At 49.0% G+C, this 22,468-nt stretch overlaps 1 protein-coding gene across 1 annotated transcript in view; it reads right to left on the reverse strand.

Annotated features, from left to right (window-relative positions):
- LOC125947109 (leukocyte elastase inhibitor A-like) overlaps positions 1-20,778 on the reverse strand; it is a 41,195-nt gene extending 20,417 nt beyond the window's left edge. The window contains exons 1-4 of the mRNA XM_049671463.1: positions 20,203-20,778; positions 4,447-4,635; positions 3,498-3,737; positions 1,727-1,942 (exon numbers count right to left, since the gene is read on the reverse strand). Of these exons, the coding sequence (XP_049527420.1) occupies positions 1,727-1,942; positions 3,498-3,737; positions 4,447-4,635; positions 20,203-20,475 (918 nt within the window). The 5' untranslated portion in view covers positions 20,476-20,778. The remainder of the gene's footprint in view (positions 1-1,726; positions 1,943-3,497; positions 3,738-4,446; positions 4,636-20,202) is intronic.
- Between the last annotated feature and the right edge of the window lie 1,690 nt (positions 20,779-22,468).

Raw genomic sequence — 22,468 nt, forward strand, 5'->3', positions numbered from 1 at the left:
TTTTATGACGAACAGCTTGGCTAACGCTATATCTGGGACACTCTATAAAGATGCAAGATCCCTCCGGTCGATTGAGCTTGACGTTCTGAGGCAACACGTTGGATATGAAAGACTGGCTATGTAAGCGCCGCCAACACGGATTGATTTTCACCACACATTTTTATTATTATATTTTAAAAATTATTTCTTAGACATGCACTTCAAGTTAAGTGCACGAACGCTCCTGCATTTTCTCCCTATCGGCACGTGAAGCCTCTTATAGGCTTCCTGCGTACACCGAGTCACCTCTGACATGAAAATGTGTCACCCGTAAATTAGGCGGCCAAGATTTGTACCAAAGATTATAAAATGAAAGTAAGAGAAGGTTTTAGTGCCGCGTATTGGTGCCCGGAAGAATAGGTGCCGGTTATTTTGGATCCAACGAAGACACGCGAGAGGCTCTACACCTCGCAATGTTCATGGTAACGCCGGATATGATCCGTTTAGAATCAACCACGGCCGGTGCATTTTTCGTGAACCGGACCAGCTGCATCGCGTTATCTATTAATGTTCCGAACCCAATGAGCATTCCGTATATACACAGAGGAAGAAAGTAAACCAGGATTAAGGACGACGTCACGCAGCCAGCCCTCGCAAGGCATCCCCATCGTTCTTTTTTTTCTCTCACAAAGTCGGCCCAACACGTGACTCTGCTCGGCGGACTCGGCCCTATGTGCTTGGTTCCCGCTAGGTTTTAATCGACGCGCACTCGATCGCGGGCTTTCCCAATCGCTCTGTACACATTTCTCTCCCTGTCTGATCGCGCAACTTCAGTCGTTTACAGTCGAGTGCTCCTATCAACAAACGCCTCTATACGTCAACGAAATGAACTGAATAAAGAAGGAATAATTCTGTCCCGGTTCTATTGTGAGCTGTGCGGCGCGCGACCTCTATACAACGAAGGGACCTGTATAACGAATTATTCCGGAGGTTCCGAACATTTCGTTATGAAGGCGTTATAAAGGCTTATATCGCAACGTATACACACATTCATCGTCTTCATTGCAACGTACTTGCGAGTGCGGCAACCGCACGTTGCGGTCGTGCCCGTCAATTTCCTTTTACAGAAGAGCGTTCGCTGAGCGCGGCCGTGGAGGGCACTAAATGTTACCGCGACATGGTCCTACAGTCTTCGCATTTAATCGCGTTGCGCCGTGTTCATCCAGGCCCTCGTGCTCAATGGCATGGAGGTACGCGTTAAAGGCATGTAGTGCATTGTGCAAGCTATTACCAATGACACAACTTAGTATATCATCCTTTCTTAACGCACATGTTCATAGCTCACCTCAGTAGTCATCGCCATAGTTTTAGTATACATATAAAAATATTTACGCACTTTACAACGACTGCTTTTAGGCCTCTTTACAGCCACGTTACATCGTAACCTTGGTGAATCATCACTCCATTGGCAACTCATTATACTTCAACAGAACTGTTTGTTGGCTTAGTTGGTGTTTGCAGAAGGACAAAGGGAGGACCATAACCGCCCGTGCCGTCGTCTATCTTTCTTCCTTTTGTGTGTGTGTCTTAATTTGCGGCAAAAAAAGCAACTCATTATACCTCTATAGCTTTGCGCTCTTTGGCCATATCTGGGCCTTCTTGTGTCACAAAACGCCAAGTCATCACCATCATCGTCATCATGCATCTTTGTTTCATCCACATGCATCTGTAGAGTGCATGTCTATACCTCGCTGAAGAGGTCGGCCAGCCCCATGTAGTACAGTATGGACTCGAGGCGCATGCCCATGTCCAGCTTGAGCCTGGGCAGGCATAACTCCACGTCCGGCGTGCGCGTCATGCGGTTCGGCAGGTCCAGCAGCTTGTCCAGGTTCTGGCGCTCCTCGAGCACGTGGAAGTCGTGGCGCTGGTGCGGCATCACGATCACCAGCGAGGTCTTGTCGCCCTGCAATCCGGAGACGACCGTCGGGTATGCACTCTGAAATAATTTGCACCCTTAAAAGCGAAAAAAAAAGGGTGTAAGTGTGTCTATAACTCACACCCTAACACCCTTCAAAGCGAAAAAGGGTGTATATAATGTGTCTAAACTCGAACCCTAACACCCTTATTGGGTGTTAGGGTGCCAGTTATACTATGCATCATTTTTCGCTTTTAGAGGTGTAAATTATTTTACAGTGTACCGTCTGTGGCCAGGCGCGCTTTTAGCTCATTAGATTTTCGTCGTTGCAATTTAGAAAGATACCAGTGACAGAATTGAAAAAAAAAGAGAGAAACGGGTTTGGAACGCGAGCTCGTTGATATGAATCCATCAAATACAACAGCGCTAAAGACACGGACAAGAATTGTCCTGCGCTCGTCCTGTCTTCTACATTTCTCGCCCGTGCTTTTAGCGCTGTTTTCTTCGATGGACAGAATTTTGTTGTAGTTTCGTCGTACTTTGATTACACTCTTTTATCATACTTATTGTACTCGAAATTATAGGAATGACGGTGTCTGTCTGCCACGTGATTTTTGTTTTTCTCAATTCTATCGAGTTTTCAGTCACTTCCTCTATATCGAATGTAATTCCTGATTGTTTTTTTCTTTTCTATCTTGTGTGCTTAAGTGTTTAACATGCTGCTAAAAGTCTGGCATAAGGTCGCAGTGCTCATCAAAGAGATTGTCCTATACCTGTATACCTGCGACGGTTGTGCGCTGGCATACCGCGTAATGCCGGGGCCGCATTCTCGGCCGACCACCTTTCGGAGTTACGATCACGTGCACTTTCGCGAGATTTTGCGTGACTCGACACGATACGCGTCGGCGTCCTCTGGCTGCACCGTTCCTGGTACAGTGCCAGGCGCGCTGTTCTGGGCTCAGTGCCTGGAATGCCGTTGCCGGTACGGACGCCGACGTCTCCAGTGCCATGCCGATCGGTCACGTGAGATCTCGCGAAAGTAATCGTATCTGGCCCAAAGGGGATCGATCGCGAAAATTTCTCCTGTGCTGAGACGCGAGGCTAGTGAGCTTTGACTAGTCCGTATATTGCAGGCATAGCATTTACGGAATACCGTATAGACGTAGACATGAGCAGCCCTCCCTCCATGATCTTGTATATAGCGGTTATTGCAACCAGAGGACGCAGAGCTGCGCTATTGCTACGTCCGACCGCGTTCTACTTTGCCGCTGGTGCAGAGCGCCGACGGCTAGTTAATCATTAAGATACAGTGCTTGCTTATATGCTCCTTCCACGAGAACATTCGTGTACCGCACGAAGACGGGGCATTCTTTAAAGCGAAAAATCTGGCGTTCACATCCGATGGTACCAAAACCCATGTGACCAAGTGGTGACGTCAAACGTCGCGTGCTGACGTCAGCACTCCAGCAGTGGCGTGATGTCATCATCACGCCAAACGTTACGTTACGTGATAACGGAAACGTCACGTGACGATATCGCCAAATGACGTCATCACGCGATGACGTCATCGTCATCATACACGTGCGACTGCAGTGACCCCGACCTTCTGTATGACCTCCACGGCGGTGAAACACAGGTCCCGGTCGACGATGTAGCCGTACTCGTCGATGCGCGCCACCATCTCGACCTCGACCTCGCTGCCTTCCTCGTCGTCGTTGGTCGCGTGGAACTCGTGCCGCCTCAGCTCGGTCTCGTAGAACGGGTCCGTCCACACGGCGCGGAACTGCACCCCGTTCACGATGCACAGACGCGTCGCTGACGTCACCGAGCCGGGGGTCAGGATCTGCGAGGCGGTCACAACCGTTGGCACCACCGTGGCGGCATTACGTCGCTGGGTAAACGAGCACACATCGTGTGCGCGCTCTAGCTGCGCAGTACGTCCTTCCCCGCGTCAAAAGCCTAAAGGGACGCCGAAGAGCACTGTAAAATCAGTTTGGTCTGTGTCAAGAAGTCTGGGGAGCGCGAGATCCTTGGTCTTAAGGTCGTGGGTTCGAGGCCCCACGGTGGACGCCAGTGGGGAGAAGTCCAGGGGTCCGAACCCCCGCTACTTGTTTTGAGCCACATCTGTGTAGGAATTCTGCCTCATTATGAGATATAAAAAAGAAAAGAACATTAAATAAGTCCCATATATCTCTAAAACGGTGCTAGTCTTGGGATGTACAATAAGCAGGCATGACTTAACTACTTCTCGGCTTCAATTTGCAAGTACACGTTCCTTAAAGTTCGTAAGTTTTATTGAGCACATTTACTTAATCACCTAAATTATCGTTGAAAATGTCTGCCTGTAGCCACGTAGCCTGTCTGCAGAAACGGCACGAGACTAGATATGCTTCTGAAAAAAATAAATAAGTGTTCTGCTTAAAAATAAACATCCGGTATAATGAGTATAGAGTTGTAGCGTGAAAGTATAAGACGGTGATGACCAGGACCTGCAGTTTGGTTGAATTCCTTCGAGCCAAGACTGCGAGGATGATCGCCTATGATAGGCTCACCTCCTTAACCTGGTGGTCGGTGTGTTCGCGAACCCAGCTGTTGATCTGTCGGCGCACCATCTCCGAGTCCTCGACGAAGTCCACCTCGTGCACGGTGCCGCCGTACACCCGGCGCACCGTTGCCCAGTACTCGTCCGTCGGCCGGTAGCCGAGACGCACGAACGCGCCCGTCGCCAGCCGCAGTTCCACCTGGCGAGGAGGATTTGTTTAGATGGGAAAAGAAGCAGTTTCGCCCGAAAGGCGAAGCATCGATTGCGATAGACAATTAGTGGACAGCTATATACGAAAGTAAGGATAGTAGATTTATCGGCCGTATAACCTCAACATAGGCATACTGACTAAATTAACAAGCATGGTGTGTCACGCGCGCACAAGCGAACATGAACGCATCTCACTCGATGACCGCGGAAACACGCTGTCCAAACGCTGGAGTGAGGAAGCGCGGCGGCAGCAGCGAGCGTGCTGCTGCCACTCGCATCAACGCGAACTAAGCCGCGAAAACACAGCGCACGGCGGACTCTGTCCCCATCGAACATATGACTTTCAAGATACAGCGACGCGCGAGAGTGCTGTAACTAATTCAGTAATTTTGTAGCGTTAGCTACACTGGCCTAGCCAAGCCCGTTTCGCGCGGCACACTGTAAGGGACTTTTGTGTCACGCCTGCAGGTGTGCTACGCGAAGAGAACGGACACGAGACACCATATGCAAATACACAATCAAAACTTATATTGGGAATCAATTATATATCAAAGTATAGGCAAGAAATATGGCAAAATCAAAACAAACAGTTTACAGAAGTAAAATCAAACACCTAATGTGACATAACATGGCATAGTGCATGAACAAACAATGAGATTTAAGCAGAGGGCTCACAAGTTACATGTCCATCATCCGACACGATGCGGCGATGTCAGTTCATCCGTTGAGTTTGGTGCTGTGGCTCCGGTGTAGGTAGCGGCTCGTTGCTCCTTATTATTGTCGTCGGCGGCGGCAGCGACCGACGGAGTTGGCGATGACGGCGCCTGGCCTCGCGCAAAGTTGCGGGCCGTCTTCGTTCTTGTGGGCCTCTTAGCGCCCGCCCGATCCGAAGTGCAGCGCGTCTCTCCTCCAACTGCCGTTCTCAGACCCGCGGTCATCCGACACCCGGCCGGGGTGCAGTGTTTTCTTCTTCTCGCCTATTTCTCCTCCAGACGCCCTGTGCCGAAGCACCTTTGTTTTAGTCTCTTTTTTGAGGTGTGGCTGTCTGGGGACGGTCTTCAGAATTCCGTCGGGTCGTCCGATGCCACTGTCTGGCTGCTGCTTTGCGGGGCAGTATTTGGTGTGTTGTGGAGAAGTACTCCAGTCACCACAATCACCCCCCACTTAAGAAAGTTGTCCGGGGGCACAACTTTTCACCATTGCACTGTCTCGGGCACCCGTACGCTGACACAAACACAAACATGAGCGCACCTGTTCATCGTTCGGCTCACTTGCATAACGACAGGTGGTCCAATACAAGGATAAAACAACATTCACTGTTTACATGGACACGCATGCACGTACAGATCAAAATCTCTCGCTCACCTCAAGAAATGGCCACCCCATGCAATGAGACGGCGCCCTACCCGATACACTACGTCACATAAAAGATAAAAACACGGGAAGAATATGATGCTACGATGATTACACCCGGCTCATATAGTCGGCCCCTACATTTTCGCTACCCTTTATGTATTGCACAATAAACTCATATTCCATGAGAGTCAAACTCCAACGCAGCACACGATTGTTTACATGTCTCGCGGAGTTTATATAGGCAAGAGGCTCGTGGTCGCATTGCAAAATGAATGATTTGCCGAACAAGAATACATGAAACTTTTTCACTGCCCACACAAGCGCCAGACCCTCTCGTTCAATCGTCGAGTAGTTTTCTTCACGTGGCAGCAGTTGGCGACTTGCATATGCCACTGGATGGAGAACTTCGTCATGGCGCTGCATGAGGACAGCCCCTACGCTTTTAGAAGAGGCATCAGTGCGCAGCACGAATGGTTTCGTGAAGTCAGGGGCCTTCAAAATCGGCCTGCTGGAAAGCATCCGCTTTAGCTGGTCGAATGCCTCTTGTTCTTTCTTGCCCCATATCACCTTGTTCGGTGCCTTCTTTCGGGTCAACTCTGTCAAAGGGCGAGCCATTTCTGAGAAGTTGGGGACGAAGTCTCGGTAATAGCCGGTAAGGCCCAGAAATGACCGCACGGCTTTCTTCGTCTCAGGCAGCTTTGCAGCTTGAATCTTCTCCAACGTCTCGGCTTGCGGTTGTAGGAGGCCATGTCCAACGATGTGCCCAAGGAAATTGACAGAAGTGAAGCCAACCTGGCTCTTTGTTGGCCGCACCGTTAGACCAGCTCGTTCCACGCGCTCAAGAAACGACTGCAGTACATTCACATGCTCCTCCCAAGTTTCCGTGGCGATCAGCACATCATCGAAATAGTGATGGATGTTCGGTAGGCCTTCCACAAGCTTTCTCATTAGCCTAGTGAAGACGGCTGGTGCTGTCTTAATGCCGAAGGGCATAAACCGAAACTGGTAAAGTCCGGAAGAACAAGAAAACGCTGTCATTGGTTTTGATTCCTCGTCCATTGGCACCTGCCAGTACCCCTTGGAGAAATCAAATTTTGAAAAATAGCGGCAGTTTCCCAATTTTGCGAACATCATGTCCACCCTGGGGATTGGCTCATTATCGGAAACCAAAACTTGGTTCAATTGCCGGAAGTCAATGCAGAGGCGCATGGCCCCATCCTTTTTCTTGACGACTACCACAGGCGACTGGTACGGGGAATCCGAGCGCTCAATTATACCCTGCCGGAGCATCTGCTGTACTTCTTTTTGCACAGTTTCTTGAATAGCAAACGGTATCGGATATTGCTTGGCCTGAATTGACGCCTCCGCCGTAACTTGAAGCTTGCACTGTACGAGGTGCGTCTTTCCAGGAACATCCGTCAGTACACCTTGGTGGGCCCCCAGAATGTCTGTGACTTGCGATTTTTGTTCCTCGGTCATCTCCTCCGATATTTGGATATCTTTAAACGTTTCTTGCTGCTGAAGCTGCAGGAAAGAGAGATCCTCTTCTTCGAAAGGTTCGCCATCGAGTGCCACTGAAGCCTGATTGCACTCTGCATCTCTTGTTGACCTCTCTTCGTATTTCTTTAGCATATTGATATGGAACAGGCTTGTGCGTGTTCCTAGATCAATGACGTAATCCACCTCGTTACGCTTTTCGAGAACCGTGAACGGACCCTTCCACGTCAGTATCAACTTATTAGCGTCAGATGGCAGTAGGAGGAGAACTTTGTCCCCTACAGACAGCTGGCGTGTTTTGGCCTTCCTGTCGTAGTACTCCTTTTGTGCCATTTTCGCCTTCTTAAGCTGTTCTTCGGCAGTTCGGCAGGTGTCCTCCAGACGCTGGCGCAATTCCATCACGTATCCGTACGATGTCATCGCTTCGCTATCCTTATGATCACCTGTCCAGAGTTCTTTTAAAATGGCCATTGGTCCTCGAACATATCGGCCATAGAGCAAGTCGAATGGCGCAAACCCCAAGCTGCTCTGAGGTACCTCACGGTATGCAAACAGCAATGGGGCCAAATATCGGTCCCAATTCTTCGGACTCTCTTGACACATTCGGCGGATCATCTGCTTCAGTGTCCCGTTAAACCTCTCCACAAGTCCATTAGCCATGGGGTGGTAAGGTGTAGTCGGGAGTTGCTTGAATGAGAGCAACCGGCTGAGTTCCTTCATCACTCGTGACATGAACGATGTTCCCCGGTCACTGATTATTTCTCGGGGAATCCCCACGCGAGAGAACATCTCCAGAAGTGCCTCAGCGACCCTCTCTGTCTCAATGCTTGGCAGGGCGACGGCATCCGGGTAACGGGTCGCATAATCAACCATGGTAAGGACATATCGGTTGCCCTTTTCGGAAGTTGGTGACAACGGGCCGACGATGTCTATGGCAACTCGCTGAAAAGGAGTCTCAACTATCGGCATGCTTCCGAGTGGCACCCGACCAACCAAGTGTTTCGGGACAGTCCTCTGACAGGTGTCACAAGATTTTACAAAACGAGTGACGTCGGATTGCACACCCGGCCAATAAAATTCCTCGAGCACTCGATCCGTCGTCCTCTTCGTTCCCTGGTGACCAGCCATAATTCCCTCGTGCGCCATCTTCAAAACGAATTCGCGCAGTTCGGCTGGCACAACGAGCTGTTCCATCTCTTTCTTCGATGGCAGCTTATATCTCCTGAAGAGAATACCCTTCATCAGAACGAACTCAGTCTCGGCCGATCTGGTGGTAACTTTGTTACCGACTGCTTCGAAGCATCGCTGTAGCGTAGGATCGTCTTTCTGCTCCGCTATCAGATCGGAAGGACTGAGTTGTAAGTGATTGATTGGCGTCACGGGTAACGGATTTGAGGTGCGAGAAGCCGCTCTTGTTACGACGGCGACCGTGGTCTCGTTGCTGGTTGTCTTGACATTGACATCCGACGTCGAGTTCGGCTGATCGTCCCGCCCAGCCGCCTCGCTGCGCTGGTGCCTGCTCTCTATATCCAAAGAATCATGCGGCCTCTTCCACCCACGGTCAGGAGCAGAAGCATCTCGTGCGCCCTCGACATTTCCCACAACCACATCATAAAGTGGGTTCTCCATGCACGTCACCGTCACTCTGCCGGTGAGAAATGGGGAGCTGATGTTTACTTCAGCCTCAGGGAGACGCATGACCGACCGGTCTAGTAATGCGATTACGTGACTCTTTCCAGTCAGTTTTTCTTCAGGCACCAGTGAGCGCTTCACTATCACTGAATTGCATCCAGTGTCCCGCAATACTATTACGGCACGTCCCTCAAGCACGCCATCGGCCGTTGGCATTTTGTTCGCTTGCAATTTCGTTTCCTTTCCGTCTTGTGTCTCAATTGGAGTGTCGCTGGGAGAGGAGCCTTTTGTCTCTAAAGCCCTTAAGCCGCTCTCAGCGGTCAAAGTGCACGACGCTTGGCCACCTGTACCCGCGTCATAAGGACAGGCTTCCTCCCTGTGGCCACCCTTACGGCATTTCGGGCAGGGAGCCCCCTTTGCATTAGGCGGTCTTGTCTTCGACCAACAGTCTGCCGCTCTATGCCCTAACTTATTGCAAAGGAAACATTGAACCTTTCCCTTTACATTTTGCCCATCTGGGACCCTAGCTTGCGCTGCAAACCTTCCCGGTTCCTTTTCCTCTTTGCCTTTTCCAAGGTTGATCAGACCCTGTGCTTCGAGGTAATGGTCCGCAGTCTCCGCGAGCTTGTCCAAACCTCTGCAGCCCCTTTCTTTTAAAAAGACTGCCAGCTTCTCGTGACATCGCCGAAGAAACTGTTCCGAAATGATTACGTCTCGGAGGTCCTCATAGGTACACTCCGTCTTCGCCATTTGCTGCCAGTGGTCGAAGTATCCGGCGAGACGACCAGCAAACTGTCTCCCTGTTTCGGAGTTTTCAGCTCTGGCATTGCGGAACTTTGCCCTGTACCCTTCCTCAGTGTATCGAAAACGCTGTAGGAGGGTTTGCTTCAGCTTGGCGTAGTCCACCACGTCGTCTGCCGCCATACGACCCACAGCGCTCAGCGCTTCTCCAGTCAAGCACAAACTGAGAGATAACGCCCATTTATCAGTTGGCCACCCTTGGCTGTTGGCCACTCTCTCAAACCGTTGGATATACGCATCCAACTCGTCTCTTCCCTCGTTGAACGGGGGAATGAGCTTGTGCGGGCTTTGGTAACCCTGCGCCGAACTCGAACTCGAAACAGTGCTAGCTGACGGATCACTGCCAGCCGCGGGAGCTAACCTTGCCTGCTGTTCTTGTAACTTCAGCTTAAGCTCAAGAATTGTTTTTTCCTCTTGTAAGCGAGCCCTGGATATCTCCTCTGCCTCCTTAGCTGCTGCGCGATCAGCTGTACGCTGGTCTCTTTCTCTCGCCCGCTCCTCATCTATCCAGCTCCTTAAGTCTGGGCCCGATATGCCTAATTCCTTGCCAAGTTGCAATAATTTCTCGAGGTCCATTCTCAGCCGCCACACACCCGCACGGTGATGCTCTATAAGATCTTAGGGAGAGCAAGTCCTGTCGCGGACGCCAGTTTTTGTAAGGGACTTTTGTGTCACGCCTGCAGGTGTGCTACGCGAAGAGAACGGACACGAGACACCATATGCAAATACACAATCAAAACTTATATTGGGAATCAATTATATATCAAAGTATAGGCAAGAAATATGGCAAAATCAAAACAAACAGTTTACAGAAGTAAAATCAAACACCTAATGTGACATAACATGGCATAGTGCATAAACAAACAATGAGATTTAAGCAGAGGGCTCACAAGTTACATGTCCATCATCCGACACGATGCGGCGATGTCAGTTCATCCGTTGAGTTTGGTGCTGTGGCTCCGGTGTAGGTAGCGGCTCGTTGCTCCTTATTATTGTCGGCGGCGGCGGCAGCGACCGACGGAGTTGGCGATGACGGCGCCTGGCCTCGCGCAAAGTTGCGGGCCGTCTTCGTTCTTGTGGGCCTCTTAGCGCCCGCCCGATCCGAAGTGCAGCGCGTCTCTCCTCCAACTGCCGTTCTCAGACCCGCGGTCATCCGACACCCGGCCGGGGTGCAGTGTTTTCTTCTTCTCGCCTATTTCTCCTCCAGACGCCCTGTGCCGAAGCACCTTTGTTTTAGTCTCTTTTTTGAGGTGTGGCTGTCTGGGGACGGTCTTCAGAATTCCGTCGGGTCGTCCGATGCCACTGTCTGGCTGCTGCTTTGCGGGGCAGTATTTGGTGTGTTGTGGAGAAGTACTCCAGTCACCACACACACCAAGAGCCGTGCTGCGCATGCGCAAGGATCAGTGATGTCACACGGCTTGCGCACCGGAGCCACCGGAGCCGGCACCTCTCGCGCACTCCGCCGCCGCCGCGCGCGACTCACCGCCGCCGGTCTGCGCATTCCAGAGGAGTGACGTCGTAGCCGTGGTAGACGCACTGGCGCCGGCGCGCGCTCGCTGTGCAGTCGCCGTCTGACACTGCGCTGGAGCCGCTTCGCTTCTGACTGGCGTTTGCCAGTGTGGTATAGCCATGGAGAAGGAGAGCGCAAATGCTGCTCAACAGCGCAGAAGAACGGAGAAGCTTGACTCATAAGAATAATCTTAAGAATAAGCTAAGAATAATCAGCTGAACCTTTGCTAACGCTACGTATATCCTGGCATAGCCGAGCTAAACCACTGCAACTTTTTTGGCTTTATTATAGAAACAGACTTTTGTGATTGATAGAGTTTACCAGAGGGCGCTGAAACTGCAGAGAAAGCGGGGGGGGGGGGGGGGGGGGGGAGTTCCAAGCTGTACTTTGCAGGTCGTGCCGCGGGCGCTGAAGCACGGAAAGGGCGGGAACTTTCGTAAAGTGGGGAGGCGAAAGCCGCCTCACTGAGCTGTCGAAAACACGCGTGATAAGCAGCAGGTGTCTTTCCTTTCTTTTTGATTTTCTTTTTTCATTCAAGGAGGGAACTGCATGAGACGTTTGCCAAAGTGCTCGCGCTGGAACTTTTGTTAGTTAAATGGGGGCGGGGAGTACATACCGCGGTGGGTGCGCGCCTCTGACTTGGTACGTATGAGGGATAACACGGTGCGCTCCTTATATATACTTTGGCTGTATAGGTGCTCAAACGAACCACCGCGCGCGGGCCCCCGCGCGTCGTGGTAAGGGACAGTTGTGTAAGTGCCTTCAAAACAAGGGTGATTGGTAACTGGAATATACGACTGGTCCTGGGCAAACTGCGAGCACAGAGCACTATACACTTGCCGTATCTAACCTAACTCAACTCAACCTAACCTAACCTAGCCTAAATATCTTCACAAAATAGAATGCACGGCCATTGGATATACGGTCGTCGCAATGGAGTCCGCCGAGCCCGTATTTTTTGGCGTTGAAATATTTTTGTGTTGTGCATTATAAAACAGCAGCCATTGTAGTCACGATGCAGTCATTGCACGGATTCTCGACGAGTAGTTGTGCGTGCGCGTGTATGTTATCGTGCGACATTTCCATTTTGCTGCCAGTGCACGTATAGCGCTTGCGCGTCTAGTTTCTTTGTTTGTTTGTTTGCTTTACAGCGAAGCTGTCAATGGCTAAGATCTCGGGATGTTTTTCGCGTCCGTCGACAAAAAACTATCATCATCAATGGCTCATACCCCCGTAAGCACGGAAAAATGCAATGGCTGATAGCCCCGTATAGACGTTTTCACGAGGGCGCTCCCGACGGTCTGGCGTGGAGAGTATGTGTCAGTGTTGCCTGTTCGGTCTGGACTGTGAGCTTGCCTTGCGCTTGCATTGCGGAGTGGTAGCTTTCCTTCGATGTTTCGTATGTTCACGCTTCGCTGGTTTCCTGCATCACCTGAGGACTTGGCATTTCAGTCTAATGTGAACCAATGCACATGCACATCAGTAAAATAACGCATTTTGGTAAACTCTTTTCGGCACATTTCCCAACAGGTTGCGATAATTGTCAGGTCTTCGATGCAATATTTTCTCGTATTAGTGGCAGAGGCTACATTTATTATTCTTTCAAACACGACTTCATTCCAGCGCCTAATACGGGGGTCACACGGCGCACTTTGATCGTGATCGAGCCCGATACGGGTCGAATTTCTTGGTCGCGATTGGATTCTTTGCTCAATCTGCGGAAGGGAGCCAATCGCGGTCGAACATTCCGATCCAGATCGGTCTCGATCGCTGTCAAAAGTGGCCGTGTGACACCGGTATAAGACAAATTGGAGCACTCTGCGAGAGAACTAGTCGGTAAATACACTTCGCAACGATCTGGAAAAATCGTGTCCTATGGAAGATGTATGCAGACCCTGTGTCCACCAAAACATTGTCTCTGCGTTCACACGCACCCTACGCGGCCCTGCCCATAAAGGTAATTAACTTCAACAGTGTGGTGCTGCATCGAGCTCACCCATCTTTGAGCGTTGTCTATGTGCTTGGGCAGCAAGAGAATGCAAAAACGAACGTGTCAACCTCATCAATGCGGCCTAGCGCCAGTGTTAGAGTTCGGGAACCGTAATGCGCTAACTGTGCGTGGCGTAGAGATGCGCTAAATGAGCGCGCGCAAGTAAGAACGTAAAAAAAAAAAAAAACGGTATTCACATGGGTACGCGGACAATAGCATCATGCTTGCAAGAATAACAGTAACGAAAAAAAATTCGCACAGTCGATCAAGTGAAATACTTACGTGCGTGCAGAGACTGCTTCCCTGACCACTAAGCGCTTTTCACTCACGGTCAGTAGTGGTTTACAGTCATATGCATATGTATTTATTCGACAATTGTTAAGACTCGACATTATTATGAACATAGCACAGTGAGACGGTGTAAGGGAAACAATAGAAAGAGCAGAGATGGCCCTAACGCTGCAATATTATTGGCTGAATTCGCTTCAGAGATAGCGCACACGAACAATACTTGCCGTACGCGGTATCTTCAATACAAACTTCGCGCACGATCTACGTTAAGGTTCGCCGTGAGCGAAGCTTCTTCCAAATTCAGACATTCGAAAGAAAAGCCATTCCAGGTAAACAAACGTAAAAAATAGGTAAACAAATATATCTTTATAACAAGTCCTGTTATAATCCCTATTGGGATTGACAGTATGTATAAATAAATAAATACTAAAAATAAAAATCTAGCACCTGGGCTGTATCAGTCGCGCTGGCATCTGTGATCACTGCCGCGCGTCGGTTCGCTGCAGGTACCGCGCTGCTCGATCGCCACGCTTTATGCTTTGACATTTGGTTATAAGCACCCTGCACCGCACCAGATCCAATAAATTTTGCATGATTGAGCTGTTCAGTTGCCTCGGAAGCGTATGGAGTAACCACCGCATATCTACCAACCACTGACACGCGTCGTCGGGCCGCCGGCGCCTGGTTCTAAGCATTGCCCGACAGCTACGTACGCGCCTGCTTTCGCTAAATGAGGCAACCCTCAATCGCGAAACGTAATGGTGATCAGATTCAATCGACGATACGGTCACATGTGCCCAGCAATAACAATGAAATATACCGCTGATTAGCACGCCAAGTCTCGACGAAGCAGACGCGGCTGCCGCCGCTACCGACGAAGAAACACCACATCCACTGGCTGGGCTTGCTGGTGCCATGGCACACTACACTGAGCGCTCACGCGAGCACGTGAAACATGTAACCAGTCAAGCGGCACAAGACAAGCGAAGCGGAAGAAAACAATCGAAATAATGCACGGAGAAGATCACACAACCGAAGTGCGGCCGGCCTGCTCTCGCAAGGCGCACAGTCCAAAATGGCGGCGACGCTAGACGTCGCTCGTGTCGGCCAATGGCGCTGTCAAAAGTTGGTTTGTGAAAAGGTCTATAGACAGTGGCTACAAGCACTCAGCAAAGTGGAAGCGAACAGCGCATACATTCTTTGGAATCACGCATACAACATACAGAACAGCATGTCGAAAACTGCCATCATCAATGGCTCATACCTCCGTAAGCAATGGCTCATACCCCCGTATGAGCCAGTAAAAAATGCAATGGCTCATACCCCCGTAAGGCAGATGCTACAAGTACTCAGCAAAGTGGAAGCGAACAGTGCATACGTTCTTTGGAATCACGCATACAACATACAGAACAGCGTACGTTTTAATAAAGAACAAGCTCAAAACAAGCATCCGAACCACATAATTTATGATAAGGCGCTCGTGATAGCAACGCCAAGCACGTAGCTCTCCCCGCGTACGTTTTCCGGTAAAGACTACTGTTGCGCAAGCTGCCGCGGAGACGGCAGCTTGCGACGTTGGGAGTGACGTCCCTAGCCTTTGGTACATAAAATGACCAGCCTAGCAACTGATTTCAATGTTGTTGCATCACCGCTATAGGCGGCGGCGTGCTGTCAAAATTACCATTACTCCCATTCCTACGACTACTCTAAAATAGCACTACTACCATTACTCTAACGGCATAAAGCATTGCACACCCCCCTCGCAGCCGTAGTGGCGATATTCAACAGCTTCGCTGGACATTCGCTTTCGCCGGATTGGCGAGTTCTTTTTTGTTGTCGTGACGGATTTTTTTTTAAAGATTGCCTGTCAAGGATAACGCACTTCGGTCCGTTCAAGCGGAGAACATGCATGAAGAAGCGGATATTACTTGCACTAGAAACTGAAATGACCCTGTAGCTAATTAAAGTGATGCTCTCATAAAATTTTAAAGTTATTTACTTGTTGAAAGTGTTAAATTCAAACCGAGGCGCATTGACGCCCTATTTGCCTAGCAGACATCCTGTGACTATAGCATCACTCTATGAGATATATCCGCCCCCGAAATGTGCTAAATTATGCGTTGGCGTTGCACTTATTATCGTTCCGAAACTCTTACAGGGATGGTCTTGTGAAAACTGTCAAGAGGAACGATAATATATTTCGCGCCACATGTTGGAAACGCAGATGTCTATATTGGTGCTAATCCTATATAGGCATTCCGCTAAGCGGGCGTGACTTCACAGCTGCTCAATGTCAGAATTTCAGCACCTAACAAAGTGAACAGCTAAAAAGCTAATTACTGAATCTTTTTTTTTTAGTTATAGCTACCTGAACATTGCGACTTCCCGTGGGAATCATGTCCGCCTGATGATGCGATAGCCCTTCGGAACGATTCGATATTTCTTTCTGAATTCTTTTTTATGTCTCGTTTTGTGTCATGTAGCGAGCTGCGAATTAACCACATTAAAGTGCCGCCAAGGATGCTTTCATTGCATTGTTAAAACTTTAGTTCTCAGCTGGCTCCCCTCGTTTCGAAGCAGCCGACGCGGCATGCAGCTGTGCCCACGTGATCCCTTATGCTACGTCACTCACACCCGACATAGTTCTATACGCTGATGACACCAATGTATTCTTCTCTGGTAACGCGCTCAATATTCTTGAACAACAAGCAAATCTTTGGTTGAGACATCTATCTGACTGGCTAAAAAATAATAGACTAGAACTAAACACTGAAAAAAAAAAACGAAATATGTTTTATTCCGCCCACGTAATAAGACTATCACAAGAGAAGCTAACATAACTGTTGAGGGGCAAAAAATTGAACGCGTCACAGCACGTAAATTTCTTGGGGTACCTTTTCAAGAGAACTTAGACTGGTTCTTGCACACCAATCACGTCGGCTCCAGCATATCAATTTCTAATGTTATTATTTGTAAATTACGACAACTGCTTCCACAATAGTTAAAAAAAACAACAACTATATTACACCATAGTTCACTCGCACATCCACTACTGTCTTCTTGTGTGCGGGAGTGCGACTAAATCAAACTCGGATAAAATTCATGTCTTGCAAAAGAAAGCTATACGACTAAACGAAGGAGTACCACACAGGTTTTATACGGCGCCTCTCTTCAAAAAAAAAAAAAAAAAAAAAAAAAAAAACATACTGACCATTACAAAATGTCATGAAAAAAAAAAGTTGGCGATGGTTATTTACAGTCAAGTAAAACCTAATCCTACAGTTTTTTTTCAGATGCATCTTGCGAAAAGCCACTGCCACAACCTACGTCATAAGATTTACAGAAAAGAAAAACCACGCACCAACTACGGAACTGAGAAACTGAGCTACCCGCCGGGGTGGCTCAGACAGCAAAGGCGTTGCGCTGCTGAGCACGAGGTAGCGGGATCGAATCCCTGCCGCGGCGGCCGCATTTCGATGGAGGCGTAATGCAAAAATGCCCGTGTGCTTGCGTTGTAGTGCACGTTAAAGAACCCCAGGTGGTCAAAATTAATCCGGAGCCCTCCACAGCAGCGTGCCTCATAATCAGAACTGGTTTTGGCACGTAAAACCCCAGAAAGAAGAGGAAGAATGAGAAACTGAGCTATCAGATTCCGCATTTTTTAAACCAACAGCCTTTCCTAGCCACCCTGATTGATGAGATCGGTTTATACCGTGCTTTTAAACGCAAGGTAAATTCAAATTTATTGTCAATACAAACAAACCTTGTTCACGTTTTATGTTGTCAAAACTATTTGCTGTTGTCTTTCACTTTGCGGTCATTTGGAAGTCGTTAAAATCAATTAATTCGATGTCATATTTTTGGTTTCACTTGTATGCCTTATTGTGCCTTAAATGTGAAAATTATTGTTTACGTACAAAAGCGTTGCTGTACTGAGCTGCTTCTTCTGTCCTATGGCCATTGTTTTTTTTTTCTGCACTGTAATAGCTTTTGCCAAATTGTAACACTGAGCATTGTGTTTTTTTGGGGGGCGAATTTGGGTTCTCGGGGGGCAGGCGCCCTGTCAGGCTTTTTTGCCTTTTCGCCGGTCACCTAGGCAACTGTATGTGTGTGTATATATAGATATATGTATGTATATATTTTATTGGTTGCCTGAAATAAACTTTAATATACAAACTTCAAACTTCAAACTCTGGCGGGGTCGAATCTCGGCCGCGGCGCGCTCGCATTTCGTTGGGGGCGCGAAAAGCAAGAGCGCCCGTGTGGCGCGTGCATTGCGTGCACTTTAAAAGTACCCCAGGTGGTCGAAATCAATCGATCGGAGCCCCCCAGTACGGCGTATACCTCATAATCATATCGTGGTTTTGGCACGAAAAAACCCAGAATTTTATTTTTGTTTTCTGTACTTTCAAATTCCTTTTTTTTTTTCTGAACGGGCCTGTATACGATCCCCTCAAGCCCCTTCACTGCGCTGGTTCAAATGTCAGCGTCAAGTATACAGAGAGTACTTGTTTTTTTATTTTTGATTTTTTGCTACTCTCGAGAAAAAGTCTGTATAGAGGTACGTGCGCTTTTCTCTTAAAATCGTAAAAAAGATATTTCGCACTTACGGCGTGCTGCTTTGTTCTTGCTCAAATTGCGCAGCAAGATCGCATTTTATGATTCGGATCGTTCAATATTGTATTTGGCGACGTTACTTACCTGGTTATGGGGGTAAAAAAACAAAAAACAAAAAACAAAAACAAATTGCCTTCGTCTGCGGCGCTTTCGGATGCACCCCCGAGCAAGTCATGGAATCTAATATCGAAAGCCATGCTTTAAAGCATCACTTGCTGTCAAGGGCGAAGGCAGATTCAATTTTTATTTTTCTTCAATAATCCGGCAGACAACAGTGCGAACTGTTATACTGAACAATTGGTACCATAAAACGACACCTTACTGCAATATTTGAGCAAAAGGTAAGCGCAAGATGTACGATTTTAAGAGAAATACCGCACAAAAATACAAATGTAAGGAAACTGGAAAATATTCAGCAAAATGACAGCTAGGTTTATTTTTAATTCGTACAGCAGCAAAACATCGCCAACTGCTCTATTAATTTCCGCAACTCTAGAATCCCTACAAAGAAGACGCTATCGCGAAAGACTAAAGACATTCTGCATGATACACCATGATAAGCTTGGAATGGACAAAAGTTTGTACTTGAAACCTCTTAAGCAGCGTCCCACTCGTTCTTTCCACTCAAAAAAAGTTGGCGAAATTTCTTGCAGAATTATCGGACTTACATGCATTCTTTCTTCCCCCGTACCATCCGTGATTGGAATCGTTTGCCCAGAGAAGTAATCGAGAGCTCTACTGTTGCCGCTTTCACTGCCACCCTTCAATATGTGAAATGATAGTGTCTTATCGCCAATGGTCTAGCAACGTTCCACGAAAGCGTCGCACTTATCTCTTGCTTTTCTTTATTTGATGTTTTTTCCAGTTATGTTTTCTTGATACTGTGCACCACGTTGACATGTCCAACGCATCGAACCAAATACTTTTCGTTTTTTTTCCCTTTTTTTCACATGGACAAGTGTTGAGCAACGCTCTGTCTAATGCGTCCCCACACGTGTTCATTTATGAACTATTTGCCATCTGAAATTACATTATTGTATTTAGTGCCGTACTTTACACACCAATCGAATTTCTCCAGTTCCGTTTGTTTGTGTGCTCTTCTTTGTTGTTCAGGTACATTTGTACCGAAAAGTGTAACCCACTCCTGCTTAAGGCCTGGAATTCAGGCTAGCAATACTCAATAAATAAAAATTAAAAAATAAATAAAACATTTGCAGCGGTTGAACGTGGTTAAACCAAGTTTGTCGAGCGATAGCACGGGTTTGCTTGCTTAGGGAAAGGACACAGACGCTGCTCGGCGCCGTCAGCAACTACCGCATCTATCATTGCACCACAAGACAACACACAGCCGCTGGAGCTCGGCGCGGCAGCAGCAACGAGCAAACTGACCTTCACGATGCGTCTCGCTTCAACGTGAACTAAGCGTCGAAAGCACAGTGCATACGAAGCTACCAGCACTCGACACACTTTGTCCACATCGGAGATCGCTTTGAAGATGAGGCCCGCGCGACCGCGCACTTCGTCACATCGCAGATCGCTTTGAAGATGAGGCCCGCGCGACCGCGCACTTCGTCCACATCGCAGATCGCTTTGAAGATGAGGCCTGCGCGACCGCGCACTTCGTCCACATCGCAGATCGCTTTCAAGATATGGGCGCCTACGCGGCGCACGCAGCAGCCGCCGCTATAGTGGCAGGCTAAGTCCCAGTTTGACATTGGCTGAGCTTGAAGGTCACATTTACGGAACCGTGCGTTTTCTGGGTCTGTACCTGTATAGCAGTAGAGCTATCGCTCTAAAACCGCCCGTCCCTGCGTATACAAGGGGCCCGCCCCTCGCAAGGGGGGGGGGGGGGCAGCACTCACCTCTCCGGTCTCGTTTCTCAGCTGTCGGATGAGGTCGACCATCTCGCGCTGAGTCTCGAACAGTCCTCGGTCGATGTGCATGAGGCGCATGATCTCCTCGGCGGTGGCGTCGCGCGCTCCGGCCAGCGTCATGGACAGCCCCGCGGCCAGAGCGAACGGCGAGAAGAACATGTTCTCCAGCGGCTTGGCGTTCGTGTACCGGCAGTAGACGTCCAGGCCCAGGCTGTTGCAGCACTTCACCGCCAGCCGCACGTTGTCCAGAGGGCCCGGCATCCCCGACACGCACACGTCGTCCTCTGCCCGCGCCCTTGTCCCGCGGTCGCGCACCGATATACCGACACGTGCGCGCGTGTCCCTCTTGATGATGATGATGACCTTCAAGTATTGTGGCGCATGCCCACTAGGAATAGCGCCTCCTATTTCCTTGGTGGGGTGATGAAATTGGGAAACTTGCAGGTAGAAATTGGAATCAGCTAGCGCAAGACAGGGTTAACTGGAGATTGCAGGGAGAGGCCTTCGACTTGCAGCCTCCCTCATGGGAGGCTTAGGGCCGGCCAACGCCTCCTCTAGAAAGCCTTTCTAGAGGAGGCGTTGGCCCGGCCATCATAAAGTGCTGGTTCTCTAATAAAAGTTTATTCCTCCTCCTTTACCAAGTTCCGATGTCGAATACCTGCATTAAACTACTAACTGCATCTGCGTAGATCTGGTCTTGCGCCCTCCTCTTTGTGCTCGTACTGTGGTGAAGAGGAAACAATAGAACACTTCTTCGTATCATGCCGCCGTTTTTCCTCATTAAGAAAACATACTTTACAAGGAATATTTCGTGGTGCTGGGTTCAGTATAACCATTCCCGATATTCTATCATTGCGAACATCTTCTTTGAGACACTGTCATAGGGATGTTGGTGCAGCTGTTGTGGGGTATAAAACTGAATCGGGACGATTTACCTGCTATAAATTATTGAATTTTATCAGGTTTCATTCCGTTAGCCATTCAAAATTTCACAATAGGGATTCTTTTTAGAGTCGGATAAGCTTTTCTTGGCCAATCCCCCATGTAGTGGGTGTGAGCCAATCTCTTAGGCAAGCAAACAAGCAAGCGCTGTGGCGGATAGGCCACAAATCAGTTGGCTGCACAAAGGTCAATGAGAAATTGAAAAGTACTATATTACTAAGTAAAACCGACCATGAATGAAATGCAAGATATGAGTAACGCACGTGTCAGCCTTGAAAAACGTAAAATAAGGAAGAAAAAAAAAATTTCGCCACAGCCCATCTCACGATCACTGTCGACGGTGGCTGGCTCTAACCGTTCTTCCGCCATCTTGGGTCACGAGTAGTCCATGCTCTAATGGGTAGAACATTGGGCTACTGCGCCGAGGGAGCCGGATTCAAAACTAACCAAGGTTGGCGGAAAAAGAGAGAAAGGTTAGATACAAATATACATAGATAAATAGACAGATTGATAGATAGCCCCTGAAAGGTGCGTGAAGCCAAGAATGCGAACGCATTAAAACAAAAACTAAGAAGGAGGCAAAATGATTCGCCAAGGACCGGAAAAAGGCGTGAGGAATCTCGCGTGAAGAAGCCGCCTCGCAAGTATACCAAGAGAGACGATTTTAATTACCATCGCGTACGTCGGGCGACACGACGACTGTGACGTCCCTGACGTGTCTAAACCCACGACGAATTGAGACCCCTGTCCACTCGGGGCATTTCGGAGCGCTGCCGAGTCCAATCCGGATCGGGTGCTTCTCACGCGGCCACTTTCGACCACTATTCTGCGCGATCCGGATCAAGCAGATCGTTGGCTGTCGTACGCACCGTCTGATGCGAGTAAGCTCAACCAGCTCGATCCGGTTTGTTGGACCGTGTAACGGCTATATCACTCTTGACCGCCAAATTTGATCCGTATCGGCGCTCGATCGCGATCGAAAGTGGCCACGTTGCACCGGTATTAAAGAACCACCAATAGCCAAAGCGATTCAAACCGCGCCGTATACCCCCTCCTCTCGCAAAACAACCCGCCGAGTCTAGAGGCCACACAGTATGCGGCCCGCATTCTTTTGACAAATCATGCGCCTGCAGGCTAGAGCGCTTCGACTGCTTGCAACTTGCCTCTACAGAAACGTTACCGATCAAGCGCGTGGTCAAACTGGAGAAAACACAATGTGCGTAGCACGCGCAAGTCAGCGACGCTCAACGCGTCGTTCAAAGCACGTCGAAGTACAGCTGCAGCCAAACACTCGTCACGATCAAACTCGTAA

This window comes from Dermacentor silvarum, chromosome 7, assembly GCF_013339745.2.
Source record: "Dermacentor silvarum isolate Dsil-2018 chromosome 7, BIME_Dsil_1.4, whole genome shotgun sequence".
Taxonomy (NCBI): Eukaryota; Metazoa; Arthropoda; class Arachnida; order Ixodida; family Ixodidae; genus Dermacentor; species Dermacentor silvarum.